The sequence below is a fragment of the Oryctolagus cuniculus genome, chromosome 6, assembly GCF_964237555.1.
Source record: "Oryctolagus cuniculus chromosome 6, mOryCun1.1, whole genome shotgun sequence".
NCBI lineage: Eukaryota > Metazoa > Chordata > Mammalia > Lagomorpha > Leporidae > Oryctolagus > Oryctolagus cuniculus.
Genome location: NC_091437.1, coordinates 70,932,063 through 70,952,618, shown reverse-complemented (window position 1 = coordinate 70,952,618; position 20,556 = coordinate 70,932,063). Strand labels below are relative to the sequence as shown.

At 49.5% G+C, this 20,556-nt stretch overlaps 1 protein-coding gene and 1 long non-coding RNA gene across 53 annotated transcripts in view; one reads left to right on the top strand and one right to left on the bottom strand.

The window, feature by feature from the left end:
* The window catches only part of LOC138850245 (uncharacterized), a 514,649-nt gene extending 497,749 nt beyond the window's left edge, over positions 1-16,900 (top strand). For 17 of the 50 annotated variants that reach the window (XR_011389959.1, XR_011389958.1, XR_011389964.1 and 14 more), the window contains one exon: positions 13,837-15,259. This is a non-coding gene — a long non-coding RNA (uncharacterized lncRNA). The other 33 variants (XR_011389972.1, XR_011389979.1, XR_011389973.1 and 30 more) reach the window with 12 other exon arrangements.
* On the bottom strand, positions 167-6,445 carry LOC138850236 (ral guanine nucleotide dissociation stimulator-like). 3 transcript variants are annotated; one of them, XM_070076551.1, is made up of 4 exons: positions 3,964-6,445; positions 1,981-2,174; positions 641-1,842; positions 167-270 (listed from the first exon to the last, which is right to left on the bottom strand). In XM_070076551.1, the coding sequence occupies exons 1-3, from the start codon at positions 4,140-4,142 to the stop codon at positions 1,346-1,348; spliced, it is 870 nt and encodes a 289-aa protein (XP_069932652.1). In that variant the 5' UTR covers positions 4,143-6,445; the 3' UTR covers positions 167-270; positions 641-1,345. The 3 variants fall into 3 exon arrangements, with proteins under 3 accessions (XP_069932652.1, XP_069932651.1, XP_069932650.1); XM_070076550.1 differs by having other exon boundaries at positions 641-2,174; positions 3,964-5,585; positions 5,954-6,445; XM_070076549.1 differs by having other exon boundaries at positions 641-2,174.
* Positions 16,901-20,556: the final 3,656 nt, after the last annotated feature.

Genomic DNA, 20,556 nt, shown 5'->3' with positions numbered 1-20,556 from the left:
TCGTGTCCCAGGGCCGCTGAAAGATGGTGCTCCCCACCCCTGCCCCCGGCAGTCCACGCCTCTCCCTGTGTCCCAGGATACCAGCCTCTGTGAGTCTTGGAGGATTAGTGCTTAGGCCCGAGGGTAGTCCCGGGTCCACCAGGTGCTTTGAGGGATGCACACCCACCTGGAGACTTCTCCCCACGTTGTTTTCAGCTGGCGTACCGGGTGGCTGTGCAGAGCGCAGAGGATGGTGTGGACCGAGCAGTAGTTCCGGAGAGCCAGGCACTCCTAGGGCAGGGAGCGGATGAATGGCAGGTAGGTGGCTTGGAGCCCCACCTGAGCCAGGCTCAGCCAGCTGTGCTGACATCCCCCTCATGCATCAGAGAGTTGGCCAGGGAGCCAGAGCAGGTCAGTGATGGGACCCCCTTGAGCCACGCTCACATGGGCTAGATTGGTTTCAACCCATGTCAGGGGCCTAGGCGGGAAGTGAGCATGTAGTTCTGGGACAAATGAGTGAGATCAGGCCACTTCGTGGATCCCAAGAGCCCAGGGATTGGGCAGGATCTGTGACCACAGACTGTACACCTGAGAGCTGAGGAAGCAAAGTGGCACGTCCCTGCCGTGCAGAGAGGGAGCCCCTGGGACAGCCTCAGCTTACCTTGGCCACCTTGATCCAGTGTTCCACCACGCGGGCCCTGTCCTCTGCCTTCATGCTGGGGTCCCCCAAGCACGTGGTAGTAACACAATGGGCCACGTGGTGGTAGTGGATGATGACAGCGAGAACAGTAGGGGGCAGCTGCGCATTGACCTCCTTGTTCTGCTGGATCCGGATGGAGCTGTGGCACTGATAGGGGACCACATTCTGGAAGAGCTCCTGGGGGCAAGAGGGTATCCCATGGGCACAGCCAGCCTAGCTCGAATGCAGTGAAGCCCAGCCACCCCGGCAAGTGACAGTGCTCGAAGCTGCAGCTCAGGTAGTTTGGCATGCAGCTCCCCAACATGGGAGCAGCTGGGCTATGTGTTCTGCCACTGAGGTCTCCTCGCTCCTGCCAGCCCAGATCCCAACCCTCCCAAGCCTTGAGGAAAGAGACAGAGGTGTGTGCTCCCAGGCATCCCGCCCAGTATCTCATCCTTCTGCTCTCACAGCATCTGCCCTGGAGTCCTTGTCCCTGTGCCAGTGCTGCTCCCTGTGGCAACTCCAACAAGGTGCTTGCTGTTTGATATGGATATGTGTGCTAGGACCCAGGACAGTTGTGGCATCGCAGGCAGATGGGAAGGCAGTGGGTGGACCTGGATGCCCTCCACCTAGGCCCGTCCAGTACCCTGTGGGTCAGATCCAGCCCTACTTTCTGCCAGGCCCATGTCAGTTGATCTGGAGAGTCACTGTGCAGCTGGTGTGGTTTGGGTGCCCTCTCTGCCAGCCATGGGAGAAAGGCAGCCTTGGGAGTGAAGACATTGGTCCAGTCACATAGGTGGTGGGACCTGAAGCCTGAACTGCAGCCAGGCCACTGGATTCTGGTCGGGGCAGCTGTGGGGAGGCTGGTGCCAAAGGGGTGTTCGGGCCTGGCCCTGCCGAGACAAGCCCGCTGCTCACCGCGTCCATCAGTGTGAACTGTTCCGCCAGCAGCTTGGCGGGGAATGTGGTGATGCTAGCCATCTTGCGAGGCTGGTTGTTTGCAGGTCCCGGACATGCGCAGGAGACTTTGGTAGTTGTCTTTGGTGCTGATTCTGCGCATGGTGGCAGCCTCAGTTTTGAAATGGATCCTGTCTCCAGAAGAGGTTCTAGCTCTGTGAGCAGTGGGGAATCTGGCTCTAAAGCCAGTGTTTGGCATGACTGCAGCCTGGCAAATAGAGCAGGAGCTGGGAGAAGAGAAAGGGTCAGCAACATCAAGCACTTTCCAATGGCCTCTCCAAAGCCAGGCGCGATCCCATTGCCTCTAAAGGGGCTCCAGCCCCAAAGCCCACCGAGAGAATCTCGCGGAGTGCAGTGCATCTTACCGACTGCTTCTGCCTGTGTGGGATTTGGGTAGGCCATCCTGACACGCAGAAAGCACACATGGGTCTGCAGGTCTCCTCTGGGCAAGCGGACCTGCTTGGATCCGACCTTCATCTTTAGAAGCGGGAGATCCGCGCGATCGCAGAATTCGGCCTTGTACTTGGCTTTGCACCTTTGCAAACAGGAAGCCATGTTCCTGGGGAAGGAGAGTGGGCAGCAGAGTCAGACTTGACCTTACCCTGCTTGCTGCCCTTCCAGGACTCCCTGTGTGGGGTGGGGCACGGAGCCTGCCGGTGAACTCTAGCTTCTGAAAGACAATGCCATGCTTTGCTGTTTTCCAAGGCGATTTCTTGACTGTGAATCCCAAGAGTTACAGAGAGAGAGGGAAAGACACACACCGGGGCAGAGGTCTTGCATCCACTGCTTGACTCCCCGGATGGGCAGTGGACAGCACTGGGCCAGGCTCATGCGGGGAGTGAGGAGCTCCATCCAGGTCTCCCACATGGGTGGCAGAGGTCCAAATGCTTGGACCATGTTCCCCTGGTTTTCCCAGACCCCCGAGCAGGGTCCTGAATCTGGACTGCAACAACAGGGACACCAACCAACACCCACAAGGGATTCTGGCATTGCCGGCAGTAGCTTTCCTTTGGATGGCTTCCTTCTCATGTTCCTTTCAGTGCCTTCCCATTCATTCCCATGGTTTTCTCAGCTGGAGGCCCCTAGGCTCCGGCTCTGAGCAGACTTGGGAGTAGGTTGCTCCTGGGATGGTGGGTTGGGTTGGGTGGTCAGGGAGGGTAGGCAAAGCTGGAAGCAACTGCCCTGGGCATGGCTATGTGGGTGTTGTCTGTGAGCCCCAACATGCCCGCTCCTCTGCAGAACGTGTCTGCTCCTATCCATAGCACTGCTCTTCAGCACTTCCTTTGCATGTGGTGGGGCCAGAAGTTGGAGTTGCACCTACTGTCTGCCTCTGCCTTGCCTCAGCCCTCATTTTCCTGCCATTCTTTCGAGTGACAGAAGGCCGCATCTGCACCCCAATCTCCCCGCATCTTAGTGGGACATGGGGTTCTCCTTGTGATCAGAGTAGGGGACGTTGCAGCTACTCCCAGAGGAGGTCAGCAAGCCTCAGCTCTGCCGCTGCAGGACAGGACTTGTATAGGGTCTCGGCTGTGAGGGTCGGATTCCCCACAACTGTGAGGCCCTTGAATGCTTTGTTCACTGGATTTGTGGCAAGTGTCTGGAAAAGTGCACAAGGGAAGGGCTTCCCATATATGTGTAGAGTGAATGATTCCTTGCAGACCTGCCAGGTCGATGAGGGGTCTGGGCAACTGCTACCAACCCTGAGGGCAGCTGTTCTGTGCATATATCGAGGACAGGAGCAGCTGGAACAAGTAGGAAATGTGGCCGGTACGAAGGCATAGCAGCTTCCAATGCCCCTGCCCACATGTGATGCTGGCAAGCCATATCAGGGTTGGCCAGTTCAAGTCTTGGCTGTTGTCCTTGGTGTCCAGCTCCCTGCTAATGAGCCTGGGGAAGTGCCGGATGATGGCCTAAGTAGTTGGACCCCTGGCACCCCTGAGGGGGCCAGATAGAGCTTCAGGCTCCTCAGCCCGGCTTCCCAGAGCCCTGCTTTTTGCAGCCATTTGGGGAGTGACCCAGCAGATAGAAGGACACATTCTCTCTTTCTCTCAGTCTAACTCTGCCTGTGAAAGAAAACATTTCTGATTCTTGAAAAAGGGGAAAGCAGGATTGCCATCTGGGAGGTTTTCCAACCATAGAGGCACATGGCCGGTTCCCACCTGAGTAGAAACATTGGTTCGTGAGGGTGCAGAGAAAGGAAATCAAGAGGTGCGACGCAGTGTGCCAGTAGCCCTGTCCACAGAGAAAGGCACCCGTTCCATGCCCGCCATGTCTTAAGTCGCTTCGGTCATCTAAAACATGTAAGATTCATCTCTGCATCACCGCAGTGCTGAAAGGCAGCTACCCACCTGTCGAATATCTGGTCTAAGTAATACGGAATGGTGGAGAAGTCGCTGTATGTACACAGGAAGGTGTTGAAGTAGCAGATCCTTTTTCCCAGGGGGCCCGGGACCAGGGCATCCAGCAGCATCTCTTTAGTGTCTGGCTGTAGGGTCCGCATGGCACAGACCTCTGCCAAGTAGAGCATGGACCCATTTCCATACTAGGGAGGACCAGAAAGGACGTGAGTCAGTGGCAGTTCCAGGGAGCACAGGGGAGCAGACACCCGGGTTGGGAGAAAACCCCAGTTGGGGCCAAGAGGCTGAACAGGGACTGAGGGATGAGAAAGTCCTGCGAGGGGGCCAGCAGTGAAAGATGATTCCGTGCCCCTTGGGGGAGCTAGAAATGAGGGCAACTGTGTGATTTGCTTTGCCACCAGACTGCAGAATGGAAACAAGTGGGCGGAGTAGGATATGAAGCCCCAGGGGAGGCTAGATCCTGAAAAGAGCCATAGTCAGAGGTGTCTGCCTGTGGCGTAATGACCACAGGCGTTCTGCCAAGTGACCTGACTTGAGGCATTACAACGACACATGTGTAGAGCCAGTCCCCAGCCAGCCTGGTCCTTGGAGTTTGTCCTCAGCAGGGCATCACTGCCTTTTAAGAGCCGAATTGTGGCCCCCATCCCCAACACACACGTGGGGTTGTTCTGACACCAGAGCACTTGAGTGTGACTGCTGCAGTTGGGCCAGTAGTCCGCAAGGAGGTGATTGACCTTACCCCCAGAAATGGCGTGGGCCCCATCCCATTACCTTGCTGTGCTCATTGGCAGATGCGACAGCAGCACAGAGAAGCCCAGGGGAGCATAGGAAATGAAACTGTGGATGGAGATGGCAATGAGCCCTCCTGAGAAATCACCTTGGCCATGCCCTGACATGCAGCCACCAGAAATGGGAACAAGCGACTCCTGTTGGGAGAGCTGCCCAACCTGGGCTCCTGTGCTTTGAGCAGCCGAGCTGACTGTGCTCCGTGAGAGACAGTGAGTCTGTGTCCTACAGCACCGCTGCCGTGGCAATGCAGCTGAATCCCAGTGCTTCCCAGCAGCCATGCAAGTGTGGCCACAGGGGCAATGTCGTCCCATGGAATAGAACAGGTGGGGGCCAGGCTCCAGTCCTGTGTGGTATCTTCACCCTTTTGGTTGAACCCTCTGCCCTTTTGTGTGGGAAAACCTTCCTGGTAGGATCACTGAGTCCTAAAGCTTGGAGAAGACCTGGAAGGCAGTGGAGCTGACTAAGGACTGCACAGGATTCTTGGACTAGATGGGCAAACATTCAGCACCATGGCCACACACGATGCTTGTGTGAACAGGGAGTTTCCCAACACCCAGTTGCCAAGGGGCTGAGATTTCTTTGAGAGTGGGATGGGGGTCAGTCACTGAGTGGGAGATCACGAGGCCAAAAGCCAGGGGCGTTCCTCCCTTCAGGATGTGGTTCTAGGCACACCGTGGTCATCTCGTGCCCCAACATGTGGGTACTCCTGGGCCCCTCGCTCCCTCCACACCAGCATTAGCCACGTTGTTGGCCTGACTCACGTGTCCATTGACGATGCCTGTGGCTTCCTCATGTGTTCTGTCTGTGGACTCGAGTGTGGAGCTCTGCAAAGAGAGTGTGTGGCAGCCCAGACCAGAGGCATCAGTGTCGTGCTTGGCTGTCCCCACAGAGAATAATTCCCCCCATGAGGCATTCTGTTACCCAGGTCGGGAAAGTAAGGGCCTCTGTACCCTTGTGCAGCCAGAGAGGTCTCCAGAAGACAAGAGGAGGTCCCCCAACACCCACTTGCCCAACCAGCTGTCCACAAAATAGGGTATGAACACGCAAGACACAGGAGGCTCCAACACGTGAATCGTGTTGCTGGGCAGCAAGAGCCCCTCTTCTTCTGCCACTGTCATGGTGAAGGGAGGGGCAAAGAAGACCCAGATGGGGTCACAGGTGATCCCCTGCCAGGACGGGCCTGTTCCGCTACCTGGGGCTGCCTCCTGGGCTGTTCTGTTCCCTGGGGTGGCCTTGCAGTAAGAGGCCACAGACACCCAGTGTGAGAGCGGAGCCAATGTCTCAAGCGCCGGAAAAGGCCAGAGCCTGGCAACGATTGGCAGCAACGAGAGAACATGGTCTTCTCCTGAACGTCTCCCATCAAGTGAGCCGCTAAGGACTGTTGCTATCAGAGTGTAAGTTCTATCACCAAGGAAGTGAGGTCACATCTTCAAAGTTCCATTCTGTGGAGCCTTTCCCTTAAGAAGATATGCCAAGGCCCCTCTGGGCTGCTGCCACAATATCATCCCCTTAACTGTACACAAGGAGACAAACACAGTGCCATTCCTCAGCTCCCTCAAGAGACTTGAATGTAGACAGGGCCCTAAGCCTGCGGACAGACAGACAGCTGGGTCCCAAACCTCCTTTTCGTATCATTTCCAAACACTCTAGCATGTTCCTTCGGGAAAACCCCTAAGAAACAAGCAAGGTATGGAGACCCATGAAAAGCCAAGGTTAGGGACCCAACAGACTCTAAACTGCATCTTGAGTCGTGGATTCTGCCCCTTCGGGAGATGTTGAGGTCACAGCTTAAAGCGCATCTTCCCCGAATACGGGTTCAGTGTCTCTGGCTATGATAGCAGCCATGTCCAAGAACTCCAGGAGAAGGTGAGAGAGCTCACCTGAAAGCCATGCCCCCAAATTGGCATCAGATCTCCCATCTGCAGCATGCAGGGCCCCAGAAACAGGCCACCTTATCGATAGAGCAAAAGACCTCACAGAAAATCACTAGGGCTGGGGGATCAAATACTGGCTAGGAAGCTTCATTCTGACCACAGAGAGTGGCATCCATTTGAAAATAGGTCTGAGCTCATTCAAATTGTCCAGCCTCTTTAGAAGAGTGCAATACTAAGGATGCCTGAGGAAATAGACTCCTTCCAGGTCTGGTTTGCTTGGTGTTTTATGAAAGAATCTCAGAGGACATGGGTGAAATCATTTTCCTCGCTAGGGAGTCAAGTGAGGGACTTGGCATTAGACTTAGCTTGTAATCCCTAGAGTTTTGGGTGAGCTGCTTTCTTTTCCATGTCCTCCAAGCAATAGGAAGAGCCCTAGTCCTCCCTGCTTCAACCGATAAGACTGGGGAATTAAGAAAGTCATGAACGAGGCCAGGAGTCATTTGGGTACATTTGTAAGATTTATTTATTTAATTTCAAGTCAGTGTTACAGGGAGGCAGAAGAAGACAGACAGAGATAGATAGGTAGGTAGGTACGTAGGTAGGTAGGTAGATAGATAGATAGGTAGATAGATAGATAATAGAGTTCTTCCATCCCTTGATTCAGTCCCTAGATGGCCGCAATGATTGGAGCTGTGCCGATGCAATTCCAGCAGCCAGGAGCCTGCTCTGGGTCTCCCAACCGGGTGCCAGAGCCCAAGCATTTGGGCCATCATCCACTGCTTTCCCTGGGCCCAGTAGAGAGCTGGATCAGGAGAGGAGCAGCCGGGACTCAGACCTGCACCCATACGGGATGCCAGCACTGCAGGAGGTGCCTTTACCTATGATGTCACCATGCCATCCATTGCGCTTTCTGTTTTCAAAGAATTCCTATGTATTTGTTTGAAAGGCAGGGACACAGAGATTTTCCATCTGCTGGTTCAGTCCCCCAAAACTTAAGTCAAATAAAGTGCCTCAGACTCCATTTGGGTCAACAACCTGTGTGGCAGGGACCCAAGGATTTGAATCATCACTGACTGTCTTTCCAGGCTGTACGTCTTTCCCAGGCCATTAGCAGGGAGCTGGATAGGCAGTGGAGCAGCCGGGCCTCAAACTGGTGCCCATATGCGATGCCATTGATGCAGGCGGGCGCTTAACCTACTACACTACAGTGCCAGCCCCTCCTAATGACTTCTTATCTCTCATTTTCTTTTGTGCATCATCTATAGGTATCTACTGACACATTGCAATGGGAATCTATAAACTATTCACACCTATAAACATTTAGTTTAGACTTCCACTTCATCCACATAGAAGCAATGTAGTTCCAAATGACTTGCTACAAAATACACATGAGATCCGTATAGTCATTGCAAGTTCTGTGATTTTACTTTAAATTGCATTCCAAGTTGTAAAAGTGATTTCTATTCCATGGCGGTAGTGAAGATCCTGTATGTGTCTTTTCCTTTTCTCTTACCCTGGGGCGCTTTGCCACTTTTTGGTTGTTCTGTGTTGCTGCCATGTAGTGTCGATTTGCTTCCAGGAGAGGGCAATAGAGCTTCCCTGTCAGGCAGGTCTAATGCTGATGCTGTCCCTTAACTTGTCCATAAGAAGATGTCATTTTGGTTGGAAGTTTATTCCTTCAGTTATGTGAAGATAAGCTTTCACACGCTTCAGGCCTGTAAAGTTTCTTGTGAGAAACCTGATCGTCTTACCGAATTTGTAGATTCTCATGCATCGCTTTTGATAATTCTCTGGGGGAGGATTCAAGACCTAGAATTCTTGAGAAGGAAATCCTGGTCAACTCTGGTAGATGTTCTTCCACTGAAGTCACCAAAGTATCCCTTTCTACCAGTCATGCCTAGAGAGTGATTTTCTACACATCCTGTGCACCCCCACCTTGCGGTGTGCTCTAAAGGTACTGATGGCCTGCTGTGTGTTCAATACCACCTGCTGTACTTTGTTCCTACTTGCTGTGGGGACAGGACATGTCTGGTTCACAGTGGATACTGTGGGGTTTCAGCTGAAGGGGTTTTCGTGTGTTTCACTGGATCAACCTCCCTGTCTCCCTCCTCCCTGCCTGTCTCTCTGGCACTCTGCCTTTCAAACAGTAAAATAATTTGACCAGCCAATCTATAGCAGCAGAGAGGCCCTAGTTCACTGGTGGGTGCAGTCAGAAAAATTTTCCCAAAAGGCTGTATGCAAGTTTATTGAGAGCTTTAGTCCTGCCCACCACCGCCTCGGCCACCATCTAATAGTGAATCACATCACCTGCAAAGCAAGCTCGAAACCCAGTAGTAGCCAGTTTCCAGTCTCCCTTCCCCCAGCAATTGCAACTGCCAATTAGTTCTCGGTCTGTGAGTATGCTCTAGATGTTTCATAGAGCTAGCATTATAAACTATTCTCTGCTGTGTCTGGATTCCCTCAACTTGCACCATGGTTTCAAGTTTTGCCTATGCGGTAGCCCGTATCAGTACTTGTATTCTACTTCATGCTGAATTCCATCATACGAGTAGACCATATTGTGTTTATTCATTCATCTACTGATGGACACTGGAGCTGTGGTTGTGTTTTGGCTAGTGTGAATCCTGTGAAGTCTTCTGGATAAATATTTTTCAAACTTGTTTCCGGTTCTTTTAGATAGCTCGTTGAGAATGCAACTGCAGGTTCACGGTTATTTGAATAGCCTCGAGGTGGTTTGGAAGGGGTATCTATCTCATTGCAGACTTGATTTGTGATGGCCAATGACCAATAATAGTGTGTCCTTTCAATATAGCTCTTGTGCTGTTCGTCTTTGGAGAAATGTCTGTCCTTGCCCTTGGCCATTGTTGAAGTGAAGTTGTGGGTGAACATTGTGATGCTGTGCGTTAAGCCAGTTTTGGGAAAGTGACTTCTCTCCTTTTGCTTGCTTTTCCTAATTTGCTCTCATACAAAGGACTTAGCAGACATCGACTGGAATAAATCATCACTCTTGTGGTGGGCATCTGGTCCAGTGATTAAAGTACCACAAGGGGCATTCATATCCCCTTTTGGAGTCCTTGTTCCTCTGTGCTTCTGATAGAAGAGCCTGCAGATGCACCTGTGAAACAGACTATGCCCCAACGGATGACAAAATGCCACACAATTCCAAGACCCAGATTGAAGTGCTGGCTCCTGGCTTTGGCTTAGTCCAGCCAGCCCTGGCTGTTGCAGGATTTGGGAAGTGAACCAGGGAATGGAAACTACTCTGTCTTTCCCTCGCTGTCACTCTACCTTTCTATACTAAATCAAGAAATATGAAATATGAACCCAGAAATCTTCCAAGGAAATCAGGAAAGATATTAAAAAATAAAAATACAATGAGGGTCATTAGGCTTTGGGTGAGTTTGTTTCCTTCTGTGTTCTAGAAAGAGGACCATCATCTTTAAATGATATCAGCATTTAGTCCACCTCTAAAGAACTGAGCAGACTGTGAATTTTGTCTATTTTAGAGTATTCACTGTAGAATAATGGTTGGCTTTGATGGATTCTTCGTTCAGTTTTCTTGAGATGTGGAAACACACACACACACACACACACACACACATTGACAGACACAAGCAAAGTAACGGAGAGAGAGAGAATCTCTATCCACTAATTCACTCTCCAAATACCCACAACAGTCGTGGCTGGGCCTTACTGAAACCGGGGATTGAGGTCCCTGTCAAACAGGCTCCATGTGGTGTTCAGCTGATTTGCTCTCTGGCCCTTCTGCCTTCAGCCTTGCACCATGTGACAATGCAATAGTAAGACCTTCATCAGACAAAGCATGCTGATGCCCTGATGTTGGACTTCCCAGGCGCTCTAGGTGTGAGAACTATAAATTTCTGGTCTTCACAGATTATCCAGTCTCAGGCATTGAGTGTTAGCAACACAAACACAGAAACCACATATGCCCCTATACTTGTGGAGTTAACTCCCAGAAGTGCCAGTGCCAGTGCAAATGGCAGATCTACTGTAGAACTCTATTGCTAGATTCCCCTTTGATAGAGGTTGCATGGTTTCGCATGTTCATTACCACTCCTCGAGGAGTGTCTTCTTATTCCAATATATGCTGCCAAGTACTTGAATTGTAGCCAAATGAGAGATGTGCAGTTTCTATTTGCATTGCCCTGCACAGGAGAAAGGTGGCGCTCTTTCCATTGGAAGAAAAGCCACTTGTGTCCCTTTTCCTGTCAACTGTCCTTGTCCTTTGCCCATCTTTCTGTTGGAATGTTGGCCATTTCTCCCTCGTTTCCAAGAACAATGTGTACGTTAGGTTTCTTTCGTTTTGATATACTAGGCAGACCACCTACACTTTCCTAGTTGGTATTTGTTTTTCCTTTATCTTGGTTTGCCATGCATGAATTAAGGTTTGTGTGTGGCTGAATATAACAGCCTTTTCATTTATAACTAACGCATTTTGTTTCCGAGTTGGCAGGGCCTTTGCCACTCTTCCCATCTTAACATTATAAAGGAACAGAGACAGAGAGAGAGGAGAGGAGCTCCCAACTGCTAATTCACTTCCCAGTCCTGCAAGTGCCTTGAGATGTGCCAGACTGCAACTGGGAACTGGCAATTCCACCCAGGTCGCCCATGTGCATAGCGTGGAACTTGTTATAGGAACCATTGTTTCCCCAGAGGTATTTTAGTAAGAAACTGGAGTTAGGCTCCAGAGATGAGTATCAAAACCAGGTACTCTGATATGAGAAATGGGCATCGGAACTCACCATCAAAGCATCTAAGCCATTAGGCTAAATTCCTTCTCAACCCATGTTTCTTTTGTTAAGAGTATCCCTTGACTGTCACACCCTTACTTCCCACTCCACAAAAGCAAGCATCAGCCTTGGATTTGTTGGAAGCGCAGTGCACCCTCTACTACTAGACGAGACAGGAAAATAGACTACTAGATGTCCATAATTTCTTCCCAAGTGGGATCTTCTAGAGAAAAGACGGAAAGAGCGTTGCCCTGGGTGTACAGCAAAGAGCCCCTGTAGACACTGATTTTCTCTACACAGTGCACAGCCAGCCATGGAATCCTGGATTATTTTATTTCCAGTTTTTCCCAGACACCTTTTATGGAAGCTATACCAACTTGATGCATTTCCTAAACACGGCTTTCGGAACATAGTGATTCTCCCACCATACCTAACTTCACAGCAGCCCTCCCACCTCTCTTCCTCCTCTGTCTCCTTTAGGGGCATCTTCTCTGACAGGAGTAGAATTTACCTAGAACTTATTAACAAAACATGACGGGCTGAATACTATACGTATTTGGAAACTTTGGAATGGCATATACTTCTATGAAAAAGAGTGAGCATTTGGAGATGCATTTCACTGAACAATGATGTATTTCCTTTTTGATGTGTTTCTCTATTTGTTGACAAAGAGTAGCTGTACATATTGATGTGGTATAATGTAATATTGCCCTACATGCATACATTTAAATGATCATATTAGGTCATCCGCATCCACCGCTTCCCTATTCAAGGTTTCTTTGTAGTATGTACATTCAGAAGTCTTTCTTCTAGCTTTTGAGAAAAGACTGTATGTTTGGTGAAGTATTATTACCCTACTATGCACTAGAACACCGGCAGGCTTGTTTTTACAACAAACAAGAGATGAAAGTGCTTTTGAATTCAATGAAAGTAAGGCTTTCTGAGATTTGACTTACGTATGTCTATAGTATCTGTTGCGGTGGAGTGAGTTAACTTTGGAGAAGAATCCAAGGGCGGTGTGACTTTTGCGAGCATGAGACATTCTTCTAGCTTATAATCCATAGATGGTGTCATTCACGTGAAAGTGTGGTAGATCTTTGTGACCAAGTGGTACTGTTAACTCACATACCTCAACTCTTTGAGCAGAGAGGTCCTGCATGGGAAGTCAGTGCACAGTGACCCTGTTGAGAATTTCAGAATTAGCACATCAGCGAACACATGAGGATCTTGACCTGAGCTGCCTCAGCTGTGGAAGCCTGTGGAATCCACTGACTCCTTCCATATTTAGACAGGGCCACGGGGAAGAGGAAGTTCTTTTGTGCCTTCTGAATAAAGTGTATCCTTTGTGGATGACCACTTCTTTCTCTTGGGGTCTACCCACAGAAGTGCTTCATGGGGAACCCTGTTTGCCACAGTGTTTTGTCTTCCCATGCCTGACATGCTCTCATAGGTGTTTTAGCCACATCAGAATGTCTTCAGGGGATTCTGAGCCAGGGTGTTATTTGAGGTCATTGTCATTCTGGGAGGCTGCTATATGCAATACTTCCCATGTTGGAGCATTCAGTCTGTTTTGATTCTTTCTATTATTATTATTGTTATTATTATTGTTATTATATCTGTGCTCTATTTATTAATATCTAGTATCTATTTTTATAGAAAGCTTTTATTTACTAGATAAATTACATAAGTACAGCTTTCAGATTGTAGCTGTTCTTCCCACCTACCTGCCCTCCCAACCCCAAACCACCCCACCCCCTACTCCCTCTCGCATCCCATTCTTCATGAAGATTCATTTTTTATTATCTTTATATAGAGACCAACTCTATACTCAGTAAAGATTTTCACAGCTTGCACCCACACTGACATGCAAAGTGGAAAGTAATGTTTGAAGGCTAGTGTTACCGTGAATTCTCATAGTACACCACGTTAAGGACAGAGGTCCTACAGGAGGAGCAAGTGCACAGTGACTTCTGTTGTTGATTTAACAATTGACACTCTTATTTATGATGTCAGTGATCAGCCGAGGCTCTTGTGACGAGTTGCTAAGGGTATGGATGCCTCTTGTGTTCACAAACTCTGCCCTTGTTTAGATAAGGCCATCCTTCAAGTGGAATTTCTCTCCAGCATTCAGAGAAAGAAGGTACCTCCTTCTTGGATGGCTCCTTCTTTCCCCTGGGATCTCACTCACGGAGATCTTTCATTTCTACTATCAATTGATAATCTATCTCAGCCAGTTCTCCTTTTTTTTCTTGTTGTAGCTTGGCCTTAACTCAAAGAATCTTAGGTTGTTCTTCAAACTTGAGGCAAGAGGATTGGACATAAGACATTGCTTTCAGTATTGTCAGAGTTTTGTATCTTTGTGATTGTGGCAAGTAGCATGCTTACAATTTCCTTTAGATAAATGACCACAGTGGCTGACATACTGATGTGTTTTCTTTTTTCATTGTCAGAAACTCTCACATCGAAGAGTAACAGTGTGTTGACTGACATAACTTGGAGTTCCAATGGAAGCGATGTGTCAAATGAAGTGAAGACACACTCTGAATCACATAGGGATAATGGACACGGTTCTAGAATGTAGAGGCTTTGGAACGGGGATATTTTGGGTCTAGAAGATGGGGCCAGTGATGGTAAGTTTCTAATGTTGTCAGAAAGTCAGGTTTTGTTCCATATTGGATTCATTATTGGGTGAAGAATTCATTCTCAAAGTTATTATAGGTTTTGATGTTTTTGTGAGGCTTAGCCTGTGTGCCAAGCCTTTCGAAATGCTTTCTGATGTAATGTTTCTTACAGTAACGACTAAGAGCTAGGACTGGTATTATTGGTAACAACTTGAGTTTGGATGTGTAAACTCTGTTGGGGTTCATTGTTAGATCCCCTTGAGTTCAAAGCCAGTTCTCTGAACTCCTACCGAATGCTACACCCACACTACTGCCTGGCTAACTTGTGGTTATTGGGACAAGACTAGAACAGTGCATGTGTGATGGGAGTGTAACTTTCACCAGTTTTGTTTGCTGTGAGTAGTTTGTGTTGCCTCATGGTTTAGACAGTTGAAAATAGGGTTTCTCAGTCTTGGCACTGTTATCGCTTGGGTCCAGATACCTCTGTCGTGAGGAGGTGGACGTTCCTGTGTGTTGCAGAAAGTTTTAGAGTTTCTCCAACGTCTCCCCAGTACATTACAGTGACAGCATCAGTCCCCGTGGACACTCCCAAAGAGGTCTTCTGAGGTGAGGCATCCCCTGAAGGACACACCCCAGTTGATAGACACAGACAAGAATTGTAGAAATCATGTACTTTTCCAAATCTTAAAAGAGATAGCTTAACTAGACTATTTAGACATCTTAATGCACTCAAAGTAAGCTGGTAACTTTTCATCCTCACCGTTCCTATTAGCGACTTACGCTTAATATGAACAAGTTAGGTTTGTACAGACAGCCTCTCTAGAAGATGGCCAATATTCTTTTTTCTTTTGCACTTGGCTGAGTTATTTCCTTTGATATCTGCTGGGTCTTCTGAGCTGAAAATATCCTCCTTTTACAAGGACATTTGGGACTGAGGGCATTCCCTGTTTAGTGGTAAGGACAATCACCTTAATGATGTGAAGTGAAAAAGATCATGGTTTGTACGAAAGGAGGTAAATACAACATGCACAGTTAGCTAGTTACTTGCACAGGCAATGGAGACTCGGCAAGGGTATCCAAGAGCTAACAAATGTGGTTAACTTTGATTGGGTGGGGTTAAGAGATGCGAGAAACCAAGTGACTAGAAAAGAGGCCAGGGATAACTTTTTCACTGTCTGAATGTAGTTTTAACCTTTATTCAGGAACAGGGCTATACTAACTACTGAGAATACAAATAGTTGTAAACCATTTAATGATTTGAAATGAAGTAAGTTGCAACTTGTGCCTTTTTAGGTGAATTGCATTTCCCTGACTGGGAGCTCGACAGGGACAGGGAAGGTGCTGGTGAATGTAACGAGCTTGAAGATGGCAAGGGTGCTGTGGGTCCCTCAGACTGTGCTTCTTGTGCAAGTCGGCAGTCTTTGACGAGTGATGACAGGCTCTCTGAGTTTGCTAAGGTAAGAATGGATCGTTTCAGAAACTCCTATTCTTTTATAACATATGTTCATCAAGGCCTTTTGGTGTTTCTCCCACCGTTCCTTCTCAGGGATCATCCTTTTCACTCTCAGAGCTTTCTTTTGAGCTCCACACCTTGGTCCTTAACTCACATGCTGGTGCTGTGCTTCTCAACATGGGGAAATATGGAGCTCTCTCCCCCCTGACTCTCCACTGCCAACTAGGCAATGAACTTTGGTTGTCCCTCCAGGGCCCTAGCACAGATATGTCAGGGTTTGCTTAGTTGAGTATGCAGCATTTACATCATTGTAATTCCATAAGGACTCTTGATCATCAAGACCAGTGCTAATTATCATGATGCTCTTGAACAATGAGTTGTGTTACTTGGATTGTTTTAAAAAAACGTATTGGTGTGAAAGGCAGTGGGGCCCAGAGATTGTCCATCTGCTGGGTTCATTCCCTGAATGCTCGCAGCAGCCAAGGGCTGGGTCAGGCTGAATCCAGGAGCCTGAAACTGCATTTGGGTCTAGCACTCGTGTGCCAGGGCTCCAGGTACTTGAGGCTTCTCTGACCACCTCTCTGGGTGCACATGAGCAAGAAGGTGGAATCTGAATTGGAGCCAGGACTCAAACCCATGCCCTCTGCCCTGGGGTGTATGCATCCCCAAGTGGCATCTTGACCAATGCGTGAAACACCTGCTCCCCATATTGACCCTTTCTTAGGTCATTTTGCTGAACATTCATAGAATCCTCATATTTCTTCATTGTCTTACAGTCTCATAAACATTTCTATACTTAACAGACTTTCTCTCAGTTTCATTTTCTTGGTGAATGTTTCCCTACCACCTCCTAGTTGCTCCAATGTGGATTCAAGATGCTTTTCTCTTTGTGGATGTTGTCACCCTGGGGTTTCTGTTCCCCATCATTCTAGGAATGTGTTCACTTCTTTGCTGATGGTGCTCCTTGATCTTGCATTTCATGTTTTCCTCAGAGTTTTTTTTTTCCATGCTTGATTTTGTAAAAAATTTTATGTATTTATTTATATTTATTTAGTTGACAGGTAGAGTTATCGACAGTGAGAGAGACAGAGACAGAGAGAAAGGTCTTCCTTCTGTTGGTTCACTCCCCAAATGGCCCCCATGGCCTGCGCTGTGCTGATCTGAAGCCAGGAGCCAGGTGCTTCTTCCAGGTCTCCCATGCGGGTGCAGGGCCCAAGCACTTGGGCCATTCTTCACTGCCCTCCCGGGCCACAGCAGAGAGCTGGACTGGAAGAGGGCAACCGGGACTAGAACCCAGCATACATATGGGAAGCCGGCACCGCAGGCAGAGGAATAACCAAGTGAGCTAGGGTGCAGGCCCCTCCACCCTTGATTTTCTGGAGCACATCTTCTGGCAGGTTCTGAGCAATGGCATACAGAAGCGGTTTTGATGCTTGGCATCTCTAACTATGCTTTGATCTTACTGTTCTGTAATGTAGGATTGAAAACATGTATGTACTTTTAGGTTGGAAATGGTTTTTCCCAAGTTCTGAAGGCACTGATGCATTGTCTTTCAGCTCAAGGATTTTGTGAGTCAGGCTGAAGCTTCTCATTTTTGATCTTTGAAGGTTTTGGTGTTGCTAGTGGTTTTCAGCAGTTAATTGGGACGTGCTTTGGTATGTTTTTCTGCTTAGCGTTTGTCAAGTGTTTTGGATCTGTGGGGTTCTAGGTGTCGCCAGGACCACCCCCAGGTTTGCTCATCTGTAGGACACTGGAGATGTGGTGTAGAGGCATCTCAGGGCTATAGGGAAAGGAGAGGAAGCTGTGTCATCAATTCCCCATGCTCGTCTCCCAGTAGATTCACCTAACATGGACAAGCTATGGAAGTTGTGCTCTTCTTGGAGAGCTCTAGCTATTCAATGGGCAGGTTTTGACTGGGGCTCCTACTCGGTGTTCTTTCTTCCTACCCTGTCCTAGAATCCCAGGCTTCCAGAAGGCAAATCCATATCAGTATAAACTGTACATTTTCGCAGTTTCGGCATACATTGTCAAACGTTGGTTTATTTGTCTAAACAGGAACATGAGATACCTTTCCCATGATCATGGCATATATTTAGAGCACCTGTGGTTTCTGTAGTAGTGTTTTACCATGACCACTAGACTGATCTTTGGTTTTCTTGGCTCAAGTTACTCCTTTAGTACATTATTTGTGTTTCAATTATTTTCAAGATATATTTATTAAAGGCAGAGTGACAGGGAGGCTGGGAGAGTGAGAGAGCGACCTCCAATCTGCAGGTTCCCTCTGCAAATGGCTGCAATGGCTGGGAGTGAGCCGATCAAAAGCCAGGAGCCAGTTGATTATGCCTTGTCTCTTACAAGTGTGCAGGGGCCAAACCATTTGTGCCAAACCCTACTGCTTTCCCAGGCCATAGCAGAGTACTGGATCAGAAGAGGAGCAGCCGGGCCTCGAACAGGCGGCACCATGGGATGTCGGCACTGTAGGCATCACCTTTCCCTGCTATGCCACAGTGGCAGCCCCTGTGCTTTCATGTTTGAAAGAATTCTGACTCATTGGTTGGAAGGCAGAGACACAGAGATGTTCCAGCTGCTGGTTCGGTCCCCAAATACTTGAGTCAAGTACAGTGTCTCCAACGCAGCATGTGTCTCCAACCTGCGGGGCAGGGACCCAGGTGTTTGAAATATCACTTCCTGTCTCCCAGGCTGTATGTCTCTCCCTGGCCATTAGCAGGGAGCTGGGTAGGAAGCAGAGCAGCTGGGACTCAAACGGGCACCCATGTGGGATGCCTTTGCTGCAGGTGGATACTTCACCTGAATACATACAAATCTCTGTGTATATATATGTATACATCGATGAAATTTTTGTCAGTGTTGGCTTCCCAAGATTGTGCACTTTTATTATGTGCATTTCCCACTGAATCTCACAGGGAATTCTCTCTAGTGACTAGGGCTGAGTTGTGTTCTTGGGACATTTTGCTGGTCACTGGTGACACACATCATTTGGAAAACACTGTATAGAGGGGACCACCATCTGAGCCTAAAGGGCCCTAAGCAGCAAACTCCCAAAGCTCGTGGGAGCAAGTGTAGAAGCAGTGAGAGCGTTGTTCTCACCAGATACCGATGGATGTATGAATTGCGCTTCAGAACAGACCCTGAGGGACTCTCTCCATGAGACAGCATGGGGCTCCATGTAGGAGCCTCAGAACTGAAAGAGCACTCATGGTGTGGCATCCTTGCATGGGGAGACACACCCCTCTCGAATCTGCATGAATGTCTTTGTCTGTGGATCTAGAGAATGGTCTCTAATTAGCAGGGCAGGGAAGGGATAAAGAGGAAGAAGGACACTCATGGTCTACCATGTATACTACTTTAATGAAAGGCCTAACCAACTGGTACTAATCATGGTGAACTATATACATAGGAAAATCTAGGAGGAATCCGTGAAATTGGTGATGATGTGACCACCCATCTGAGAGAGGGAGGCCAGTCTCCCAGGCACTGGGTTGTTGCTTGGTCGGCGGGGAACGGAGCGAGTGTCACGGTGCAGTCCCCGAGCCCACAGATGAACTCTGCAGCCCCCACTCTCTGCCTGCATGGGGGACTCAGTCATGCTGATGTTCTCCAAGGCCTGATGTTCTTGGCCTTGAGGATGAGGTGGACATTCTAGCAGAGGGGCTGGAGTAGGCAGGACAGGTTGTAGCTGCAGGACACAGAAGCAGCCATGCGTGCACTCTTGCTCATCTCAGGCTCCCTCCAGGGCCCGCCCTGCAGCCGCAGTCCTGGAGCCCCGCACTGCCCATGGGTAAGGCCCTCTGCTGACCAAGGAGCCATGGGTAGCCCTCTCCTCAGTGCACAACAGGAGAACCTTCCCCATCTGCCACCCTGGACATCCCGCAATCCCTGCCCAGCACTCACCTCTTAGTGTCACTGAGCCTCTCCATGGATTGGAACCACAGTGCAAACTCTGCGCCGCGCAGCAAAGTATATTGACTGGCTGCCACCTGGAGCTGCTGCATTTCTTGGAGAACTTTTATCTCCTGGGGCAAGAGGGGCAGAGAGGATGCTGACAGGCCTGCACTGGGACTGCTGGAGGGGCAGACTGTGGCAGGGGCAGGGGGCTGGCCTCTGGGTCTTTTAGCTAGAGAAGCCTTCCCTGGCCATCCCTTCCAGGCTCCAAGCTGTCTTCTGAGTAGCATACACACAGCCCCTCGCCCAGGAAGGAAGTTCTCCTGGATTCCAGTCCCTTAGCCACAGCCTCCCTAGGGATGCTCTCCTCCTTCTGTGTGTATCCATCCCAGTGGAGAGAGCAGACAGACACGCATGGGCTGGAGCCTGGGCTTTCTGCCCAGGGCATCTCTGACCCCTCCATCCCCTCTGTGCCTGGAAGATAGGGCAGAGCTGCTCACCTTTGTCATTTTCAGCATGTTGTTTTTTCCCTGGAAGGCAGAGTCCATCAGAACAGCCCCTGGCCTGTGACTAGCCCCTGGCCCTCCCCTCTGGGTAAGAGGAAGGAAAAGAAGGTGTCCCTGGGACAGGCTGTTAGCTCTGCAGAAGGGGACATGGTGGCTGAGGCTCAGGGAACTGCTGTCCCCACCATGTCTGATGGCAGGCAGGGAAAGTGAGGCCTGGGAATGGATGGGTGGACTGAGGCATGTGGGTGCTGCCTGACCTCACAGGGGCCCAATTTCTCTCCTTCCCTTGGGTGCCACCCAACTCAGAGGCTGAGCAGGCTCAGCCAAGACCTTGTGCAGCTTTGCAGTCAGGGACTCTGGCTATGCAGCTTCAACCGTTGGGGGACAGGGATGGGCACCTGGTTGCAGGCTCCCGCACTCAGAGGGGATATGCAGGTGAGCCCTCCTCCCTGGGACAGCTTGTGAGGCCTCCGGAGACATGGGCAGCAAGGAGCTGGGGGCTGAGAGCTCAGCCCAGGACCCTCCCCCCAAGCCTCAGGGTCCTGGAGCCTGCCCCACCCATGGCAAGTTCACTCACATCTACGAAGTCCTTCATGGCGATGTCCAGCCTATCCAGATACATGATGAAAGTGCCAAGGAAGGGGACGGCTCCCTGTGCCATGAGGTGGTGGTGGTGGTGAGCAGCTG

What these genes read in the sequence shown, in the direction of transcription:
- LOC138850236 (XM_070076549.1), bottom strand. Translation starts at nt 4,142, where the DNA reads ATGCTCTACTTGGCAGAGGTCTGTGCCATGCGGACCCTACAGCCAGAC. An exon ending in TTAGACCAGATATTCGACAG is followed by an intron (nt 2,175 to 3,963) that starts GTGGGTAGCTGC and finishes CTCCTTCCCCAG; the next exon opens with GAACATGGCTTCCTGTTTGC.